The 18,039-nt window shown below is 45.9% G+C and overlaps 7 protein-coding genes across 9 annotated transcripts; 3 read left to right on the top strand and 4 right to left on the bottom strand.

Moving 5' to 3' along the window:
* Positions 1-3: 3 nt before the first annotated feature.
* Positions 4-1,720, bottom strand: LOC108093175 (peptidoglycan-recognition protein LD). 3 transcript variants are annotated; one of them, XM_017193130.2, is made up of 4 exons: positions 1,494-1,720; positions 937-1,227; positions 386-564; positions 4-330 (listed from the first exon to the last, which is right to left on the bottom strand). In XM_017193130.2, the coding sequence occupies exons 1-4, from the start codon at positions 1,522-1,524 to the stop codon at positions 4-6; spliced, it is 828 nt and encodes a 275-aa protein (XP_017048619.1). In that variant the 5' UTR covers positions 1,525-1,720. The 3 variants fall into 3 exon arrangements, with proteins under 3 accessions (XP_017048619.1, XP_017048618.1, XP_017048620.1); XM_017193129.2 differs by having other exon boundaries at positions 937-1,720; XM_017193131.2 differs by lacking the exon at positions 1,494-1,720 and having other exon boundaries at positions 386-609; positions 937-1,019.
* Positions 1,721-1,816: 96 nt separating this feature from the next.
* LOC108093176 (transmembrane protein 11 homolog, mitochondrial) lies at positions 1,817-3,450 on the bottom strand. Its single transcript, XM_017193132.1, has 4 exons — positions 3,341-3,450; positions 2,949-3,097; positions 2,495-2,679; positions 1,817-2,434 (listed from the first exon to the last, which is right to left on the bottom strand). The coding sequence occupies exons 1-4, from the start codon at positions 3,361-3,363 to the stop codon at positions 2,270-2,272; spliced, it is 522 nt and encodes a 173-aa protein (XP_017048621.1). The 5' UTR covers positions 3,364-3,450; the 3' UTR covers positions 1,817-2,269.
* Positions 3,451-3,782: 332 nt separating this feature from the next.
* Positions 3,783-5,979, top strand: LOC108093173 (membrane-associated tyrosine- and threonine-specific cdc2-inhibitory kinase). The gene is made up of 4 exons (XM_017193125.2): positions 3,783-4,862; positions 4,925-5,070; positions 5,131-5,489; positions 5,569-5,979. The coding sequence occupies exons 1-4, from the start codon at positions 3,917-3,919 to the stop codon at positions 5,681-5,683; spliced, it is 1,566 nt and encodes a 521-aa protein (XP_017048614.1). The 5' UTR covers positions 3,783-3,916; the 3' UTR covers positions 5,684-5,979.
* Positions 5,980-6,120: 141 nt separating this feature from the next.
* Positions 6,121-7,131, top strand: LOC108093156 (nucleolar protein 12). Its single transcript, XM_017193103.1, has 2 exons — positions 6,121-6,245; positions 6,306-7,131. The coding sequence occupies exons 1-2, from the start codon at positions 6,184-6,186 to the stop codon at positions 7,039-7,041; spliced, it is 798 nt and encodes a 265-aa protein (XP_017048592.1). The 5' UTR covers positions 6,121-6,183; the 3' UTR covers positions 7,042-7,131.
* A 662-nt stretch (positions 7,132-7,793) lies between these two features.
* Positions 7,794-14,395, bottom strand: LOC108093155 (ubiquitin carboxyl-terminal hydrolase 36). Its single transcript, XM_017193101.2, is given in 5 exon segments — positions 7,794-8,285; positions 9,383-11,041; positions 11,099-11,470; positions 11,472-11,854; positions 13,622-14,395. Coding segments are annotated over 5 exon segments (3,123 nt in total). The 5' UTR covers positions 13,947-14,395; the 3' UTR covers positions 7,794-7,901.
* A 448-nt stretch (positions 14,396-14,843) lies between these two features.
* LOC108093209 (bifunctional coenzyme A synthase) lies at positions 14,844-16,671 on the top strand. Its single transcript, XM_017193171.2, is given in 3 exon segments — positions 14,844-15,481; positions 15,541-15,932; positions 15,934-16,671. Coding segments are annotated over 3 exon segments (1,557 nt in total). The 5' UTR covers positions 14,844-14,922; the 3' UTR covers positions 16,540-16,671.
* On the bottom strand, positions 16,660-17,786 carry LOC108093210 (thioredoxin-like protein 1). Its single transcript, XM_017193172.2, has 3 exons — positions 17,322-17,786; positions 16,983-17,266; positions 16,660-16,919 (listed from the first exon to the last, which is right to left on the bottom strand). The coding sequence occupies exons 1-3, from the start codon at positions 17,685-17,687 to the stop codon at positions 16,706-16,708; spliced, it is 864 nt and encodes a 287-aa protein (XP_017048661.1). The 5' UTR covers positions 17,688-17,786; the 3' UTR covers positions 16,660-16,705.
* Between the last annotated feature and the right edge of the window lie 253 nt (positions 17,787-18,039).

Consider the following 18,039-nt stretch of genomic DNA (forward strand, 5'->3'; position numbering starts at 1 on the left):
GATTCATTCGATCCCCTTGTGGACGCAGTAGTGGGGCCAGTTTTTCAGCTCCTGCTGCAGTGCCTCCGCATGGTTGCCGATCACAAAGAGCTTGTAGTCCGGTTGCAGTTTCCTGCGTTTCAGGCATTCCAGGATCAGAGCCTCGGCTGCTTTTAACTGACAGTTGCTGGGTGGTTTCCGGTTGAAGTCACCCACAAAGGCAATTACCAGAGAGCTATTTAGTGGCAGATTCTTGGAGTAACTGCTCTCATATCGCCAACCTCGAGCCTCAAAAACCAGACAATCACCAGCGATCAGGAAATTATAGGGCAGCTCCCCCGGAAAAGAACTCTAAAACAAAAGTAAAGGATTAAATTTCATAAGAATTTAATTGAAAGTAACTAACCTGCATATTATGTAATACTGCTGGGCAATCCTCACTGCACTCTTCGCTCTCCGTGTGGGTGAAAAACACGGAAAAGATTTTGTGCGGATTCAATGGAGTTCCCTGACCTTGCAGATTCACTTCCGACCATACATCATGCTCGACGAGACTGAGCCGATAGCCAAAGTCCGGCATTTGGGCTGCAAGCAAGGCAAAGTGATTCAGTCATTAGGTTCTTTGTGAGCCTATAAAAAAAATTTCAGAAATTTTTAAATGAATCATAAGTTTAATCTAAAAAAAGAGTGAAAACCCACAATCCCAATTTTTTAGCTGTATAATTCTTTCGGTTATTTTAAATCTACAATATTATTATCCGAATGTAATTTTTTAAAATGATTGTTTATATTTTGTAGGCATTCTTTCTTATGCACATCGATCATTGACCATTTCCGCCTTGCCCACAAAAACTCGAGTGTTTAGCTTATCATAACTAACAGCAGTGCATTTAAATTTATTTCAACAATAACGAATTGAGCACGTACACACAGGCCTTCATTAGCTGGCGAACTCACTTTGTCTCCAGAGTAAATAGATCGCCAGTCCCAAGGCAGAGGCGCACATGAGCAGGAACGCCACCGAGCACCAATTAAAGCAGTCTTTCGAGAGGATCTGTGCTTCAGTGGAGGAGGGGGATGAGGAGGTTGCAATCGCGGCCGACTTATTGAATCGCTGGGTGGCCGCCAGCAAGGGAGTGGATTCGCTGACTCCGCAATCCTTGTCGACGCGAATGTGGAGCTCCTCAACCGAACCAAAACTGCCGTACGAAGATTGGGAGAGCGCAGCTGGCGAGGGACTACGGCTGGCTATCGTAGCGAAATATAGAGCAAAGAACACATTATGTAGCTTAGCCAAGATAAAAGTGTGCAGATGATTAGCCAAGTGGCACACTTTGTCCAGACCACTCTGATCTTGCTGGTCATAGTACTTGCTGATCGCGCGCAGACTATAGCCGCTTACGAAGATCGGCATCTTGCCACTAAGTGCGATGCTAACAGCATCTCCGGCTAATGTATCTCACCCATTTTTGGCTATCTTATCAAGCCACGTGCTTATCTGTCTTCAACCTTACCCATTATCACGGCTAAATGGCTGGATTCCATGGCTAAACCGATCTTGCTGCAGCCTCGGCATCAAGGTGGCGTGCTGTGGTGCTGTGTTGCTTTGGAGTGGGTCAGCCCCTTACTGGATCGCACTGGAATGCACCACTTGATCGATGAACGGACGCTGGCAACCACCGCCAGCAGAATGCATAAAACGACTGAGACGAGAACAAGGGAGAGCGCCCGCATGAAGCACAACGAACCACAAAAAATCACCAACTGGACGTCTGGTCTCTTATCAAAGGCACACTCTTAAACTCTCTTAGCATAGGAATAACTTTAAAGCCCGGAGTAACATTCGCATTGCGTTTATTTGCCTTTCGCTTTCTGATATCTTCAACTAGACGCTAATAACAATCATAAATGGGTTTTCGTTTTATACACAGAAGTTGGTTTTGCTTAATTTACAGTGCTGGCTCGGGAGCAGAATGTGCTCCCTCTCTTAAGACTAACTTAGGCCTTCTTGAACCGTAATAAGTTATGAGCATGCTGGCCAGTCCAAGTGGCCGCCACACAAACACTTACATGGACACTAAACACTGGACACTGGACAGAAACGAGGCCTGGGACTTGGAACCATTTTAAAATTTTCACGAAAGACAAGACAGTTAGTTAAAATCGTTCGAAAATCTAAAAGAAATGCATTCGCTTAGGTGCCTAGACTAAACTTATTGGGTATTACGTCTCCGCATTGGACTTTCCCTATCCAGCAGCTGCCCATTTCAGGGATTCCTTTTCGCAAGTCCTACTTGTAGGACCTCCAGATTTGCCATGCGCAAAGGGCGGCCGAGAGGAAGGACACGCCGCGGTGCAAGTATTTGGTTTTGGAGTTGGGCGAGTAGCCCAGGATCACAGGCGAGGATACATCTGTTAGAGGGAGTTTCTCCAGCACGGTGTCGTTGTTTTCCACCTGGTGAAAATATTAGAAATCAGTTAACTACTGATCTATCGAAATCTATGGATTTCGTACCTGATATTGACAACAGGGATCGTAGTTCCAGGAGACCGTGTAGAGTCCTGCGCAAAATAGCGATAGGGCACAAGCAGGTGCTGCAATGATGGGGCGATCCCGCCAGAGCAAACTGGCCACCAGGGAGACGACTCCAGTGGCCACCGCAGTCTTGTGCAGGCAGTTCCCCACCCAAATCCAACGACCTGTAAAGATAACAAATTTGTTTTTCAGTTTGATTTAAAACAATGATTATTTGCTATAAAAGCAATGTGAAGAACACCAATTTTTGCGTAAAAAATTTACTACTATTATTAAACTTTACCATTAACATTGTAGTGTTTTAAAAATTATTGCATACTTTTATGTCATTTACACGGGCTTACAAACTAAACAAATTCACTGCTTAAATACTAAAAATAAATAATACACAATTGTTTTACCGTCTTTTTTTAAAATCTTTCCAAAACCTTACCAGTTTCGTCGCCCAATCGCGGTGGCTCTATAATGATGAAGTCCACCTTGGCCTCCAGCGCCTTGTCCAGTTCCGCCTCGAATCTTTCATGGGCATTAGAACTGTCATAGACCTCGCGAATTACATGGAAAGTCGGAACTTTACTCGTGCTGAAAAGGAGCGTTACATTATTTAAAAGAAATCATTAATCAAGACTATCATGATCGGCAGCCCAAGGTTAAGTTCAAGATTAAGCCTCCTCGAAAAGCCATTGTCCGATAAATAAAGAAGCCGCCTGGTAAATTGCATAACAGAAACAGATGAACTTCTAGATCTGGGATTTGGCTGCGCCCACAGGTGGAACTCGTTGCGTAATAACCAACTGCATTATCGTCACCCGGAGCAATATTTACCTTTCTAAGTTTCTGCTAACCATTTTGCTAATCAATTTGTTGTTTTTTATTTTGTTAATAAACTCAGTGCGGCCGCAGTGGGGCCGTTAAAATATACCGAAAATCTTTTTAAATAATACTACAAAATACCATTTTATCTTTAAAGACTATCCTCTGCTAGGCGGCACTAAACTGTTTGAATTATATCGTAAATGCAAAAAAGGCTATGAACCACAAAGTTTTTTCAAATTATTTTAGGTTTCAAATGATTTTATTCTTATATAAACAATTCTCGATTTATGTGCGAGCGAGTTTACCAACTTGAAATTTTACCATCTCTAATTTACGATAAGCAAATGTACAACCGAAGAAAAACTCAATTTGGGTGCTATTACAACATGTAAGTTACTAAACAATTTGAAATTAAATTAAATTATGAATAAAAACCGATTAAAACAATCAATTTTTAATTGAAAATGCATTGATTGATGGGTTACCGGCGTCTTATTGTCTCAAGCGAATGAAGATTTTCCCCTTTGTTCAATATGGTCACACTGCACACGCACTCATTAAAAGACACCCAAATTAAAATTGAAAATGGAAAAGCATCGCTTGCCGCTTCCGGAATTGCACGACGATAAACACAGACACAAACAGTGCAATGGCGAAAATAGCAACCGCTTTCGACCACCGAAATACAAGACGCGCAGCTACGTGGCGGTAGACAATAACAATTTGAACCGGAGTCAATCGCTCGGCTCCTGCAGCGCCAACAGTTCCCAGATCGCCCACGCCATTTCATTCCGAGGATTGGAGTGTCCCGATGCGAGTACTTTGCCTTTGCCGCCAGAACCGGCTGAGTTGAGCGACCGTAGCCACTTTGAGCAGTGCTTCGAACGGCTAGCCAAACTAGGAGAAGGGTCCTTTGGTGAGGTGTTTCAAGTCCGAGATCGCTCCGACGGGCGACTGTACGCCGTAAAGATCTCCAAACAGCTTTTCCGAGGCGAACAGTATCGGGCCGAGCGACTGGAGGAGGTGCGGCGGTACGAGGAGTTTTCTGGTCACGAAAACTGCATTCGGTTTATTCGAGCCTGGGAGCAATACGACCGGCTTTACATGCAAATGGAACTCTGCCGCGAAAGCCTGGAGCAGTACTTGCTACGCTGCCAAAGGATACCCGAGGAGCGCATCTGGCACATTCTGCTGGATCTCCTGAGGGGCTTAAAGTCACTGCACGACCGCAATCTAATCCACCTGGACATCAAGCTGGACAATGTGCTGATTGGCGAGGACGACGAGACGTGCAAACTAGCAGACTTCGGCCTGGTCATCGATGTGGACAGGGCCAATAGCCATCACGCCACGGAGGGCGATTCCAGATACATGGCTCCGGAGATCCTTCAGGGACACTTCTCAAAGGCGGCAGATATATTTAGCCTCGGCATTGCCATGCTGGAGCTGGCCTGCTATATGGATCTGCCATCCAACGGCCCACTGTGGCACGAACTAAGACAGGGTATTCTGCCCGAGGAGTTTATAAATAGTGAGTTTCAAAAAAATTACTCAATATTTGCACAAGTCATCATTGTCTTTGTCTTTCAACAGAAATATCCGTGGAGCTGCAGCTTGTTATTAAGTCTATGATGATGCCCGATCCTGCGCAGAGACCCACAGCAGATCAATTACTATCACATCCCAAGCTGCAGCGTCTGCAGCAGAAGCGCAAGTCGCTGATGAACCTTAGTATGCTGGTAGGAAATTTCCAGAGCTTTAGTTTCTTCAAATTTTTTTAAATTCTTTAACTTTTTTAGACGCGAAGTTTTCGGCGATCGCGCCGTGCCATCTGGGGAAGAATGTGCAATTGGAAAACGGCTGCCTTACGTTATCTTTTTTACTTCCTGGAGGTCCTGCATTTATGCAAACCCATCGCCCCTTCGCAACCTAGCATCAATTTGTGTCCCACCTCGCCCTCGTCGAAGGGAGCGCCCCTGCTGCCCCGAGTGGAATTCCAGCTGGTAGGATCCACGCCCATTGCCAACCGTGACTGTTACGCCTCCGATTTCCTTTCCGGCGAGGATCCATTGGAGCTATCCAATCAAGAAAGCCCGAACGTAATAAACTCCACGCCAACCAATCTAGGCAAATCACGAATAGATTTGCTTAAAAATAAGTGAGTATCCTTCTTCGCTAAACTATAAATAAGCTGATGATCTAATTAATGTATCTTCTCGCGTGGATTCACTTGGCAGGTTAGTTTTGTACGATTTCGAAAGTCCCTGCTCCGACCTGTCTTCCCCAAAAGTCCTCGACACATCCTCGTTCCGACGCAAAAAACTTTTCGTTATGGAATTTGACGACGAGTGAGTTGTGAACGAAGACAACGAGAAATGGAAACCCAATGAATTTATAATACAAACAATATATATATATCAGTTACGAAACAAATACCAGATACATATGGCAACCGAATATATCGTTAATATATTAAGCTTAGTTTTAGACTGTAGAGTTGTACGAAGTTTCCTAGATTTAGTCTTACAATTGTGTAATGTTAATGCTTCTTTAGAAGAACTTGTTGAACTTGAACATTTAATCATGTGATATAAATATGAAAAGCGATTTGAAAAGTTTAAAAATAAAAACTATTAATTAAAATTGCAGTCAATAATTAATTGTTGTCAATAATAAATATTTTGGATAAAACAAAACAACATTTTTGTTCATTTATTACTTTTAGATTTGCTAGAAATATCCAAAAATAATAGCTAGATTTTCAGCACATGTCCCCTAACGTTTTTCAACACTGCCGTTACACGCACATGTGGAAAACGTAAACAAAAACGTTTTATTTAATAATTAATAAAATGACAAGGAAAAAAGCTCCCAAAAAGAAAACAGAAGTTGTCTTTGACAACAAGAAGCGCATGTTAGTGAGAACCATCACAATATCATTATAAGACACTGATAACCAACTTCAATCCTACAGAGAATTTCTTAGCGGTTTCCGGAAGCGAAAAAACGAACGGCGATCTCGAGCAAAGGCTGAACTGGAAAGGAACCTCAAAAACGAGCGCAAACGCATTCGCCAGGAGGTGAAAGATGGCTTCAACCACCTGAAAAAGTCATACGAACCACTGCGTGAACTCACTGAGGAAGACAAGGCCGAAGAGGAACCGCAGGAGGAAACTTACGAAGACGACGAGGTGCAGGTGAAGATCGTGGAGCTGACCACCAACGACCTGGCTGCCAGGCGAAATATGTTGGGGGCCAACACGGCAGAAGAAAGCGAGCAGGAGGAGCAGGAGTCACAAAGCGAGGAGGATGAGGCCGACCAGCCAAATAGGATACCCGGCATGGACTTCGATCCCAACGAAGTACGCAAACGCAAATCCCAGAAAGAGGATGAAGAGCATCCCAAGGCCAAGAAAGCCAATAACAATGCATCGCAGCCAGAGATAAAAAGCAAAAAGGATCTCGACCGCCTAATGAAGACGAAAACTCTGAAAAAAATGCACCAGAGCAAGCTGTTCAAGCAAAAGGAGCGTCTGGACAAGAAGAACAATCAGAAGAAGGCCAAGCGGGATCGCAACAACACCATCAAAAGCGTTCCAAAGCACCAGCGCAAGCAGCTCAAGTACGGAAAGGGCCAACAGACAAAGTACCGAAAGGGCCGCATGGTCAACAAGAAGGAGCTGCGGCGTAAGCGCAACAACGCCGACTAAGTTTAGCTTTTAGCATAGTTTGTTTTACGGTTTATTTACTATTACTCTAGTTGATCAAATAAACTGTTTAATTCCTGGCTTTTACAATAATTTTGCTAATACGTCGGTCGATTTTCTGTCGGTTGCGCATGTAATTCTCGTTCATATTCATAGTACATATACATCCAACATGCTTTTATTTTTTTTTTTTTGGGTTATTAACATTGGCAATATCGTTGCTCGCCGCTGTTCGGTTCTGCTCTATAAATAAAAGGGGCGCCGCTAAAATTACACTCGATTTTCATGGGTCTAGGTCTATTCTCAAAGTCTATGTACAATTTTCGCTTGCATGGTTTTTTAGTTTAGTCTCTTAAAATATTGGGTTGCTTTATTTCCATACTGCGCAGCTGTTAAGCTTAAAGATATTTGATTTTATGGGGTATCATTTCTTCGAAAATGATACATTAGAGCGGTAACCTTGCTTTCTTGGCGCGTGATTACAGCCGTAACCAAAACTCCCTTCGGAGAAGGCGAGATCACCACCCGAATGTATCTAAACGTAATCCTGCCAAACACAATAAATATAAAATGCCAACACGATTTCGCATTCTATTCTCTTTCTTAGTTTTAGGCTTATATTCTAATGGGTGCCGTGCGTGGGGCGTGGTTGGGGTTTCGGGGTTTGAAGGGGCAACAGTTACGCTCTAGCTTATAGCTTACAGTCCTACGCCTACTCCTACTTCTTATATGTTCATCAGCGGTTAAAAAACGTTTACAAAACTCATGCGAAATCGAAATCCAATAACAAATGCACACGCCGCAGTCGCATCGACGTCTCCTTTTTCTCCTCCTGATCCTTGCCGCCTGTTATCCGCATCCAGTTAGGATTGCTGCTGCTGCTGTGCCGTTGGCTGTCGTCGGCTGAAGCCACCGCCGGCGGCCAGGTGACGCTGCAGGGCTCGCTGCTGCTGGAACTTGGCGCTGCCCGGTCCGCCGAAGCGGTTGAACTTGAACTTGTTGCGCTGCTGGAAGTTTTGGCGGAAGTTCTGGTTGTAGGATCGCGGAAAGCCACCGCTGCTGCCGTTCTTGTTCCAGCGCTTCTGGCCCTCGTACTCCTGGAATGGATTGTAGCCGGGCGTGCTGTTGCTGCTATTGCTGCCCTTGGCCGATCCAGACTTCACCTTGCGCTGCCGCCCGCGATCCATTTCGTTCTCCTCGTCGTCGTCGAGGTCTCGCTGACGCTGTTCACGCGCATCCACCAGTAGCTGCGAAAAACAAATTATTCAAGAATTAGGCAAGAGTTCGAACCTTAAGACTGTGAAAAGGTTGGCATGCGCTTGGGTAATGAAGCTTATGTAGATGAGGTGTGCGGGACGCTCACGAAAAAAACGCTGGGATGCATATTTGTATTTGAAATGGGTGAGTGGCTTACGGTTTACGGTTCACGGTGACAGGTTATCAGGCAAAACGGTAACGGCACGGTTGAATTTATGGCCTAACGGGCGGGGAGAAGAAATAAAGAACGTGCCGGCCAGCAGTCAAATCATAAGCTTCATTGCACGGGAACACGGATGCGGAGTCATCGGGTGAATTACCTAGGCTCTGCTGCAGTCACACTCCCTCCCGCAATGACTATTGCAACTCTCTATGCACTCTTAACGCTTGGCGAACGGGGGCCGCATTGGGCTGTCCCTCCTCCGATTGGTTACGGAGCACGGAAACCATCAACGCAATCACAGACTATTCGGGGTAATCGTAATGTTTGTATCGTGTGTGTGTGTGTGCTTTGTGGGGAAACAGAAAGGGCGTCGCCTTTGCCATTGTCTCCGCCTCCGCTTCTGCCTCCTACCGGCCGTCCTCGAGACGATCCGGATCGGGTGCGTCAGCGCCTGCGTGTGATACTCCTACTGTTACGGCAATTGCGACGACGTTGCTACTGCCAACGCCATTGTCACTGGCCGTGTTGACTGCTGCCGAGCTCTCGACGATATCGCTGCCATCCACACTGCCGTGACCAGCTATCCGTTTCGCACAAACCAACTCAAAAGGCTAAATGAATGGGGGATAATGTGGAAACAAATGCAAATTACAAACAAGTTCGTTTAGTAAATCAACACAATCCAATCACATTTCATGCAGCAACTTAGCAAACGACATAGATTGAAAGGAAAAAAAGAAGAAGTCAGACCGATAAACCAGTAAATAATTAGAATTTAGATGTTGCGATCAGCATCGGAAAATAAACCGAGTCGCAACTTTAATTTTTAAGAAAGTTTCCACTACATAAAGATTAGTAAAAGCAGACGCGTCATATGTATAAAGCTTATATAGCGGTTGGCTAGAATCTTTTCTCTAAACTCACCTCCTTCTCGAGCTCCGCGGGCTTGCCGTTCCAGCTGAGCACAGAGGCGCCGTATCCGCGATGCGATTGCTTGAGCAGCTCGTTAATGGTGCTCCCATTTGAGGTGGCCTCGCTCTGGTAACCATTGCCAACTCTTGGCGGCTGGTGCGACTTGATCGCGGTGCCGTTCAGCAACTTCTGGCGCTTGGCGCCCGGCGTTGTGGGTGAATCAGTGGAGGGTTTGCTGCTAGCGAAGGGATTGCGATGGGTTTTTGAGGGCGTCGGGATTTTAGCTGCTAACGCTGGCGCCTCCTCTTCCTCCTCCTCATCGTCATCGTCGTCGTCATCGTCTTCCGGAGGAGCAACCTCATCGTTACGGGTCACCTTCCAGATGCCCGTTTTTGATTTAATGACCGCAGGTGAGGGTGGCGTTTTCGGCGAGGGTGGTGCTCTAGTGCTCAGCGATTGTTTCTGAGGGTGCCAGCCATTGGTCAGCTGGATGCTCGGCTCCTCTTCATCGTCGTCGTCCTCACTGTCAGCGGACTTTTTCAGGCTCTTGAATATCTCGTCTATGGCATCAGTCTTTTGTTTGCTGTTGTTAACGTGAACCGATGACGTGGCCGAGCCGTTGGTGAGACTGCCATTGGTCTTGCTGTGACCATTGAGCTGTCCAGCCTCCTGGTCCGAATCGCTCGAGTCGGATCCACTTCGACGCTTGCGGGCATTGGGCAGTGGCGCCTCTTCCTCCTCAGAGGCGTATTCGTAGGGCACTAAACTTTTCAGCGGTGTTTTGATGGGAGTCTTAACTTGGATTTTGATGGGCGACTTTGGCTTCTCTATGTTGTCTTCCGTCATCTTGGGCATGCTTGGCAGCTGGGCTGTCGTTAGCCGGGGCTTCATCTCATCATCGCTGTCCTCATCTTCCGAGGAGATTGGCAGATATTGTTGCTGGTTCATTGATTTGTGGTTGCTGCTGTTGTGGCTGCTGGTGGAGGAACTTTTGTTACCATTTGCAGTGGGAGCTGGAGGAGCCTCGCCTTTAGCGTGTGCGCCAACCAGTGAAGGCTTCGCAGAGTCCTGAAACTTGCCGGTCCCCAGCTGGAGACCGTTCTGCTGATTTTGCTGGTGGTGCTGTTTGAACTGAATGGCTGTTTTCTGGGCATTGCCGTTACTGTAGCCGTTGATGCCGCCGGGCGGCAGTTGGGGCCCAATGAAACGAGTCGGCGAGGGCGAAGATACCGTGGCCACAGGCACTGTTGGCGTACTGTGACCGTTGGTCAGCCGCAATCCATTTGGCCTGGCCGCCGCCGGGCTGGCAGTTTGTGAGGGGTCCAATTCGTAGAACATAATATAGGCATTTGTGTTGCAGACACTCTGCATGGAGATTGGCCGGACATAGCTGTCATCGAAGTTGTAATAGCTGCCTGAATCTGTGGAACCAATAGCCGTGTAATGGCCACAGTGCTGGGAAACTCCAAGATGAGTGACCATCGATACAAGGCGATAGGTGAGCGGTTGAGCTTGAGCCGCTGGCGAACGGGCAGCGTATTTGCTCAAGTCGATGCGCGGCTTAAAGGAGATCTGCTTGGTCAGTTTGTTGCCGATCATGGAGAAGCGCTTCAGCTGGATGCACAACGTAATTGGTGCCCTTTCCAAGGAGAATTGCTTGGTGGCAGATACCTGGAATGCTCATATGATTAATTATATTATAAGATAATAAAGGCAAGACCAACGCACCTTCTTTTTGCAGCCCTCGCATTTATAGCCCATATCCTCGAGCCGTTCGCGCGAAAAGTGGCCGTCAAAGGCGTCCTCGAGGGAGTCGGCTTTGCGAATATCGAGCAACAGATCTTGGAAGTGCTGGAACGTGATGGACACGTGGTTGCAGCTCAGGCAGCGCACTTCGCTGCGCAGGTAGCCCCCAAATATCTGCCCCAGCGGCGTTGTCTCCTTCACCAGCTGGTCCAGCTCCTTGTAGTTACGGAAACGCATCAGATAGGCCCGCTCCATGGCCTCGACAAGGAAGCGAAGAAACTCGTGCGCATCCTCCTGCCGACCAACGATCATATGCTTGCAAATTTGTTTCAGCTTCGAGTAGACGAGGAAGGGGCCTGACGGCCGATTGATTGCTTTGGGTGGCCAACAGGGTTTTGGCCATGGCGCAGATAATGCAACAGCCACCGGATTCGGCAACATTGCAGTTCTCCAGATGAGCCTGCTCCGAAACGAGCCAATTGGCCAGGGCGGGTATGTGGAGCAGTGCCTGGAGCGTGGAGTTGAGGTAGCAGGTGTTGCCCACGTTTATCATTCCCGTGCCCACCTGCCACTTGCGCTCCGACTGCTTCCAGCCGATGCGAATGTTCTCCCGGGGATAGAGAACCCTCTTCGGTTTGGGCAGCTCATTGGGATTGTTTGTGGGATGCGGATGATTGTGATTGTTCAGATGCGACTGATTATTAGGGTGCTCCGTCTGCTTGCGCCCGCCGTTATTGTCTGCAAGGGAAAAAAAGAATGTTGCCAGTTTAAGCACGTGCCACAGGAGGAGGCAGCAGGGCAGCAGGAGCAGCTTGTAGAGCAGCCACAGTGAGAACCCGTCCACCATTATCACAGTCATAATGCATCGAGTGTCTGAAGTTCTCAGGATTTATTATTCACTCGCTGCCTGCCTGCTTGCCGTGCCAATAAAATAAAAATAAAACGAGCTGTGCTCGTTGTGGAAACTGCTGACACACACTCGCACTTACACACCCACAACCGCAGGTGTGCAGTGTTGGAAAAGGTACGATATCTTTGTACCTAGGTATAGCGCTAATTCAAAAAACTTAAAATAATAAATTGTTACACTTACAAATAAAATTAAAAACTTTCTTTTTAAAAAAAGCCATGACGTCTAAAGCTGTTTGAAATTGTGAAGTAAACCTCTAAAAATGTAACTGAACAAACTATGTACTTCTAAACAAAGAAGTTCTTTAATATGAAAAAACAAAAAATCAACAACTGACATTACCTAATATTAAGTTAACTTAGTGCTATTGGAGTATTAGGTTTAATTGGTAGGTCGATAAAGTGTAACTAGTCTTTAGAAATTATGAAAGCCAAGTATATAAATAAGCCGATAACGTACAAGGTTCTTTATAACGAAGGTATCTATTGTATTAATATAATATATTTTTAAAACATCTTTAAAACGACCAAAAGTTTGGATCATAGGTACGTAGGTGTTCATATCTAAATGTTATTCAACACTCGCCTGTCTCTGTGATAACAGCAAGCGTGTGAGTAGGACGGCAACTGGCAGAAGAAGAAAATGTATGCTGATAACAGCAAACGCGTAAAAGAGATGGCGACTGCGGGACCAGACAATGCGTCTGCCACGAACAGATAGTTGTCTCGCTCTGACTCAGGGGGTTGGGGCAACACAGTGTTGCCAACTGAATTTTTGGCGCGACCTAACAGTGGTTGTTGTAGACTCCCTGCTCCCCTTTTCTTGTTCTTCTTTGTAACTGTGTTCGAGGCATTGACCAGGCCAAAAAAGAAAAGCATCTTGTAACAGCTTCTCCTTCTTGGCTTTGTGTCCACTTCCTGCTTTTGTGATTCACACTTCTGCAATCCCCTTTGTTTGCACTCTTTTTATCACACAAGCAGATTGCGACGCATTTACCGCCTATATAAAAAAAAAACAAATCCAATAAAAGTACCGCTGGCCATGTGTGCGGGGAAAAGAGACAGAACTAGAGAGGGGAGCCCTCGTGCTTTTGCCTTTAATTTTTTGCCGCTGAAAAGACAGCACGTTTTTTTCCGCCACAACTTCTGTGATTCAGAAGTTTGAAGGCGTTGTTGTTGCCTCTCCAGCTTACTCTTTGCTGCGTTGTACTTGTTTTGCTTTTTCCGTGTATTTCTTTGCATTCTGTTTACACGTACACCACCCAAGCGCCCTCACACACGCACACACGAGCTTCTAAAAAGTACAGGTATGCTGCTCTGCCGACGCCGACTGCGCTGCCGGTAAAATGCAGGCAGACAAAAAAAAATGTAGCGGAAAAACAACACACGTGATTTGTAGAGGGATATTCCCAAAAGATCTGGCAAAAACATCTCGGATAATATATACACATGTACATATATATATTATATATACATTTATAGCACATGGAAAAATTGCGCAAATTGCCACACAAAGAAGAAACACAGACGAAGGCGGAGACGAAGAAAAGCCACTTTTGCAGGCAACTTTTCGTTTTTTTTTTTATCTTTACTCACCATGTCCATTTGCGCCCACAACTTTGCCTGCGTTGTTTTTGCCACCAAAACCATTGACGGCGCCTGGATTTCCAGGCTTGATGACAATATACTTGGACTTAAGGTTCTCCAGCACAGATTCGTGGTAATTGGGCACCTCCTCATACTCGATTTTGGCCATCAAGATGCGCTTGGCGTTGGCCACTATGTGGTTCTGCAGGCTGCCCGAAGAATCTTCGCCGGTTTTGGCCTGGTCAGCTGAAGTGGACGACGTGCCGCCAAGCGATTCTCGTAGCGCGGCGTTGACGACATTCGCCGTTTCGCAGACGGCCATCGAAACGGGCATGCTGGGGATTTGAGGTGGAATTTTGAGATGGGTCAACGAGGACCACTACGACATTCGACCAGTTAGCTAATGCACATCGAAGATCCTGTAGATTTGATCCTCTTCTGCCCACACGTCCTTCAGAACTCTCCTTGCTCTTTTCTCTCCTCTTCACTCCTTTCTCTCTCTTTCTGCTTCTTGCTTCACACACCGACTGCGACACCGACAGACGCACACTAACGCACTCGGGCACACTCTTTTTCTAGCTTTTTCCTTTTCGCGTAGCTATTTCTTGACCAATCGAGCATTACGTTTGGGGCCGGGGCACTTGCAAATCGATCAGGTTTAATTTCGAACGCGGCCAGGGCACATTTTAAAACGGAAAGTCTGCTTTCGAAAATAGTGACGATTCCTTCCCTCGTGTTTCTTCCGACTACGGATTCTCTTTTCCACCATCTTCGTCATTTGGTGGTGCCAACTCGCCGTAGATGGCAAAGTGACGCGCTAGGCAATGCGGTATGATAAAATACCCTAACGCGTTTGAAATAAAAATACTATTCGTGTTATTAAATATTATACATATATTCAATATTAATATACATATATAATCAATATTATTAATTATAATTATATTATTGAAGAAAACATTACAACAATCAAAAAGTTTTTGTTACTGATCAAAAAATTTTCTTATTTTCAAGGCCTAGAGGAGTTAAGTTAGTAGTATTTCTTAATTCTTTAAAAACAAATTAGGGTTCAGTTAAAGGTAATCTTAATCCTGTTGTTTTTCTTTAATGTATTATTCGTTATTTTGTTCAATTTTTATGTGTACATATTATTCTTTGATAACAAAATTATTTTTTAATGTTAAAATATTAACGGAATCAAATCCTTATCAGTAATTATCGATAACTTTAAGTACACCTGACAACACTACTTTAAAATGTTGATGCAACCGTTTAACTAGAATTTAATTAATTTTAATCAGTCGAGCAGAATGGCCTCCTCCACAGGTCTCCTCGTCGTGTCCAACATTAAGCACCTGGGAAAATCCCTGCGCGCTATCGAGAAGTACGTGAACTCGCTGTACATTCATTTAAATGTGGCGGGGTCAACGTCCACGTCCTCATCCGTTCCACCTCCACCAGTTTGGGGTCGTCTGATTTCCCAGCTCTATGCGAATAGCAGTAGCTATGTGGGCAACCAGTTGGACTTGCGAGTCCTTGTCTCTCCACTCCGGCCTGGAGGTACCGCGTCCTTAAACTTGCGCCAACCTGTGGACCTCATCTTCTCGGATGCCCATTATCCAGAGTTGTGTGAGCGATTGCGAGCAGATCTAAACATCAGCAAACCAACAATATATCTGGATGAGACCGTCATCTCCGATTTGAGTGCCCAACTGGATGACTCACAGGCTACCAAAACCTATCCCTCGGTTGTCCTGGGCGGAACCTTCGATCGTATTCATCTGGGCCATAAGATATTTCTGACACAGGCTGTACTGCGCACTTGCAAACGCCTCGTAGTGGGCGTAACGACCTCCGTCATGACGAAGGGTAAGCGCTGGATGATTTGGCAAAATGATTCTTATCTAAATGGTATTTGCTATCTGCAGGAAAGACTTTGCCAGACTTGATTTTGCCAGTGGAGGAGCGTATTGCCCGGCTAAGAGAGTTTCTTATGGACATAGATGGTACGCTTCAGTACGAGATTGTGCCCATAGACGATCCCTTCGGACCAACGCAAGTGGATCCCGATCTGGATATGATTGTAGTCAGTGCGGAAACGTTGCGAGGTGGCCAAAAGGTCAATGAAATTCGCTCTGCCAAGCAACTGCGACAGTTGGAGATATTCGTAATCGATATTGTGGAGAGCAACGTGCACGACGGCATCCACGAGTCGAAAGTAAGCTCCAGCAATACCCGAATTGATTTGCTGGGAACCCGATGGCGAAGACCGGAGCATCGTCCACAACTCCCAGCACGTCCGTACATTATAGGATTAACTGGGGGGCATCGCCTCTGGCAAGAGCAAAATGGCCGAGAGATTGGGCAATTTTGGCGCCCATGTCATCGATTGTGATAAAGTGGCCCATGATGTGTATGAACCGGGTCAGGTGTGCTACGAAAGAGTTGTGCAGCATTTTGGACCAAGCATTGTTTCCCCGGATGGACGTATTGACCGCTCCAAGCTGGGACCTTTGGTGTTTGCCGATCCAAAGAAGTTGGAGGCACTTAACGGGATTGTTTGGCCAGAGCTTATCGCAGAAGTTAATAGACGACTGGATGTACTGCGTTCACAGCCGGAAGTGCCCCGTGTGGTGGTCCTGGAGGCGGCGATACTACTGCGAGCCGGCTGGGAGTCCAATTGCCATGAGGTGTGGTCCATGATTGTCCCCCCCGAGGAGGCTGTCCGGCGAATCATCGAGCGTAACAAATTCAGCGAGGAGGAGGCCAAAAAGCGTCTGGCTAGCCAAGTGCCTAATCCAGAAATTGTGGCCAAATCGCATGTTATTTTTAGTTCCCAGTGGGATCACAATTTTACGCAGAAACAGGCGGAGAAAGCCTGGCAAATGCTCAACAAGGAACTGGACTCGCTCCAGAGCAGCCTTTAACAGGGATGGATATTCAAGTTACCAGCTAAGAATTGTTGAACATTTTTTTGTTTGAATTCTTATGCATTTGTTGTACATTGCTTAGTTTTAAGTCGAAAGTTGAAGAGAAAGTCCGAGACGTCATTGGGAAAACGATTACATTTTTAACGGATTCCTAGTGGGTAACCTAGTGACTCTCGCCCTTCTTGCCGGCGACCCGTTTAAAGTCGTTCATCTTGGTGGTCATGATGGGGGAGCCAATAAAGCCGATGTAGTCGATCTGCGTCACATCACCACCTGACTGATTGTTCTTCACGAAGATCTGGATGTTCTGGACGTTCTGGAACTTGACATAGCGTAGATTCACGGGGACGCCGTTCTCCAGCTCCTTCTCAGCCAGACTGAAAAATGTTTGTAATTAAGAATGAACATATTACTTGGGAAATGAGATAGGTAAAAGCCACCTTAAGTCCTGCACACTGGTCATGGACTCGGCCATGTCGAAGTCAATTGTGCGGGGCTGGTTGATGAATAACTTGACATCCTTGGGACCTAACTGCGAAGGAGCCTTGAACTTCAGGGAGTGGATCTTCACAGCCTGGTTAAAGGTGATGGACAGGATAAGCTGCTCATCGCAATCCGACTGTAGGTAGCCACCGGCAGAGGCCAGGGCGTGCTTTAAATTGTGGTCGTCGGATTCGTTGAGACACTCGCACTCCTGCTTTGAGATGAAGGTGTTCAGCTCCATCTACGTATGGTACAAAAGTTAATTATCGATGTAAAGATAATCTGAAGAACCCTACCAAGCCCTGTCCGTAGTCCTCGCCCGCATCTTCGCCGCCGCCGGTGCCGATGTGCTCCTGGATCTTGGCCTCCAGCCCGTTGACGTCCGCACCCTGAATGCGGTCGATTTTGGTCCGGTTTCTGTAGAAGATGAACGTGGGCATGGCTGAAACGCCCTGGCCGGCGGCCGTGTCCTGGCACTTGTCCACGTCCACCTTGAGGAAGATTGCTTTGGGGTACTTGTTCGGGAACATCTCAAATATCGGGGCGATTCGCTGGCAGGGACCACACCAGGTGGCCGTAAAGTCCACCACGACCAGGCGAACGCCAGCCTGGGCCAGCTCCGCCTGGAAGTGAGACTCGTCGTTAATAACGCGCACGGACATCTCTAAAATTACAAAGTATTATTGGCTTTAAATGCGAATTTCCGAAGCGACAACAAAAAAAAGATGACTGGCATATAGAGATGGGCCAAAATCGATTTGTTTGAGAGACAACGGATTTTTTAATGAATGCAGCAGCAATTATCGATCAAGTGCACTGTTGATAAAAATAAATTAATCAAATTAATTGAAATTGAAATTTAGTAAAATTAATATACATATAAGCAAATAACCATTAACAATTTAAAATTTGAAACTAGCCATTCCTGGGAATTAGTTTATTTTGGTATTTAAAAAAGTTTTGAGTTTTGAAACTATAAAACATAATATGTGTAAATGAATATTAAATTTATCT

Source organism: Drosophila ficusphila, unplaced genomic scaffold, assembly GCF_018152265.1.
Source record: "Drosophila ficusphila isolate 14025-0441.05 unplaced genomic scaffold, ASM1815226v1 contig_106, whole genome shotgun sequence".
NCBI lineage: Eukaryota > Metazoa > Arthropoda > Insecta > Diptera > Drosophilidae > Drosophila > Drosophila ficusphila.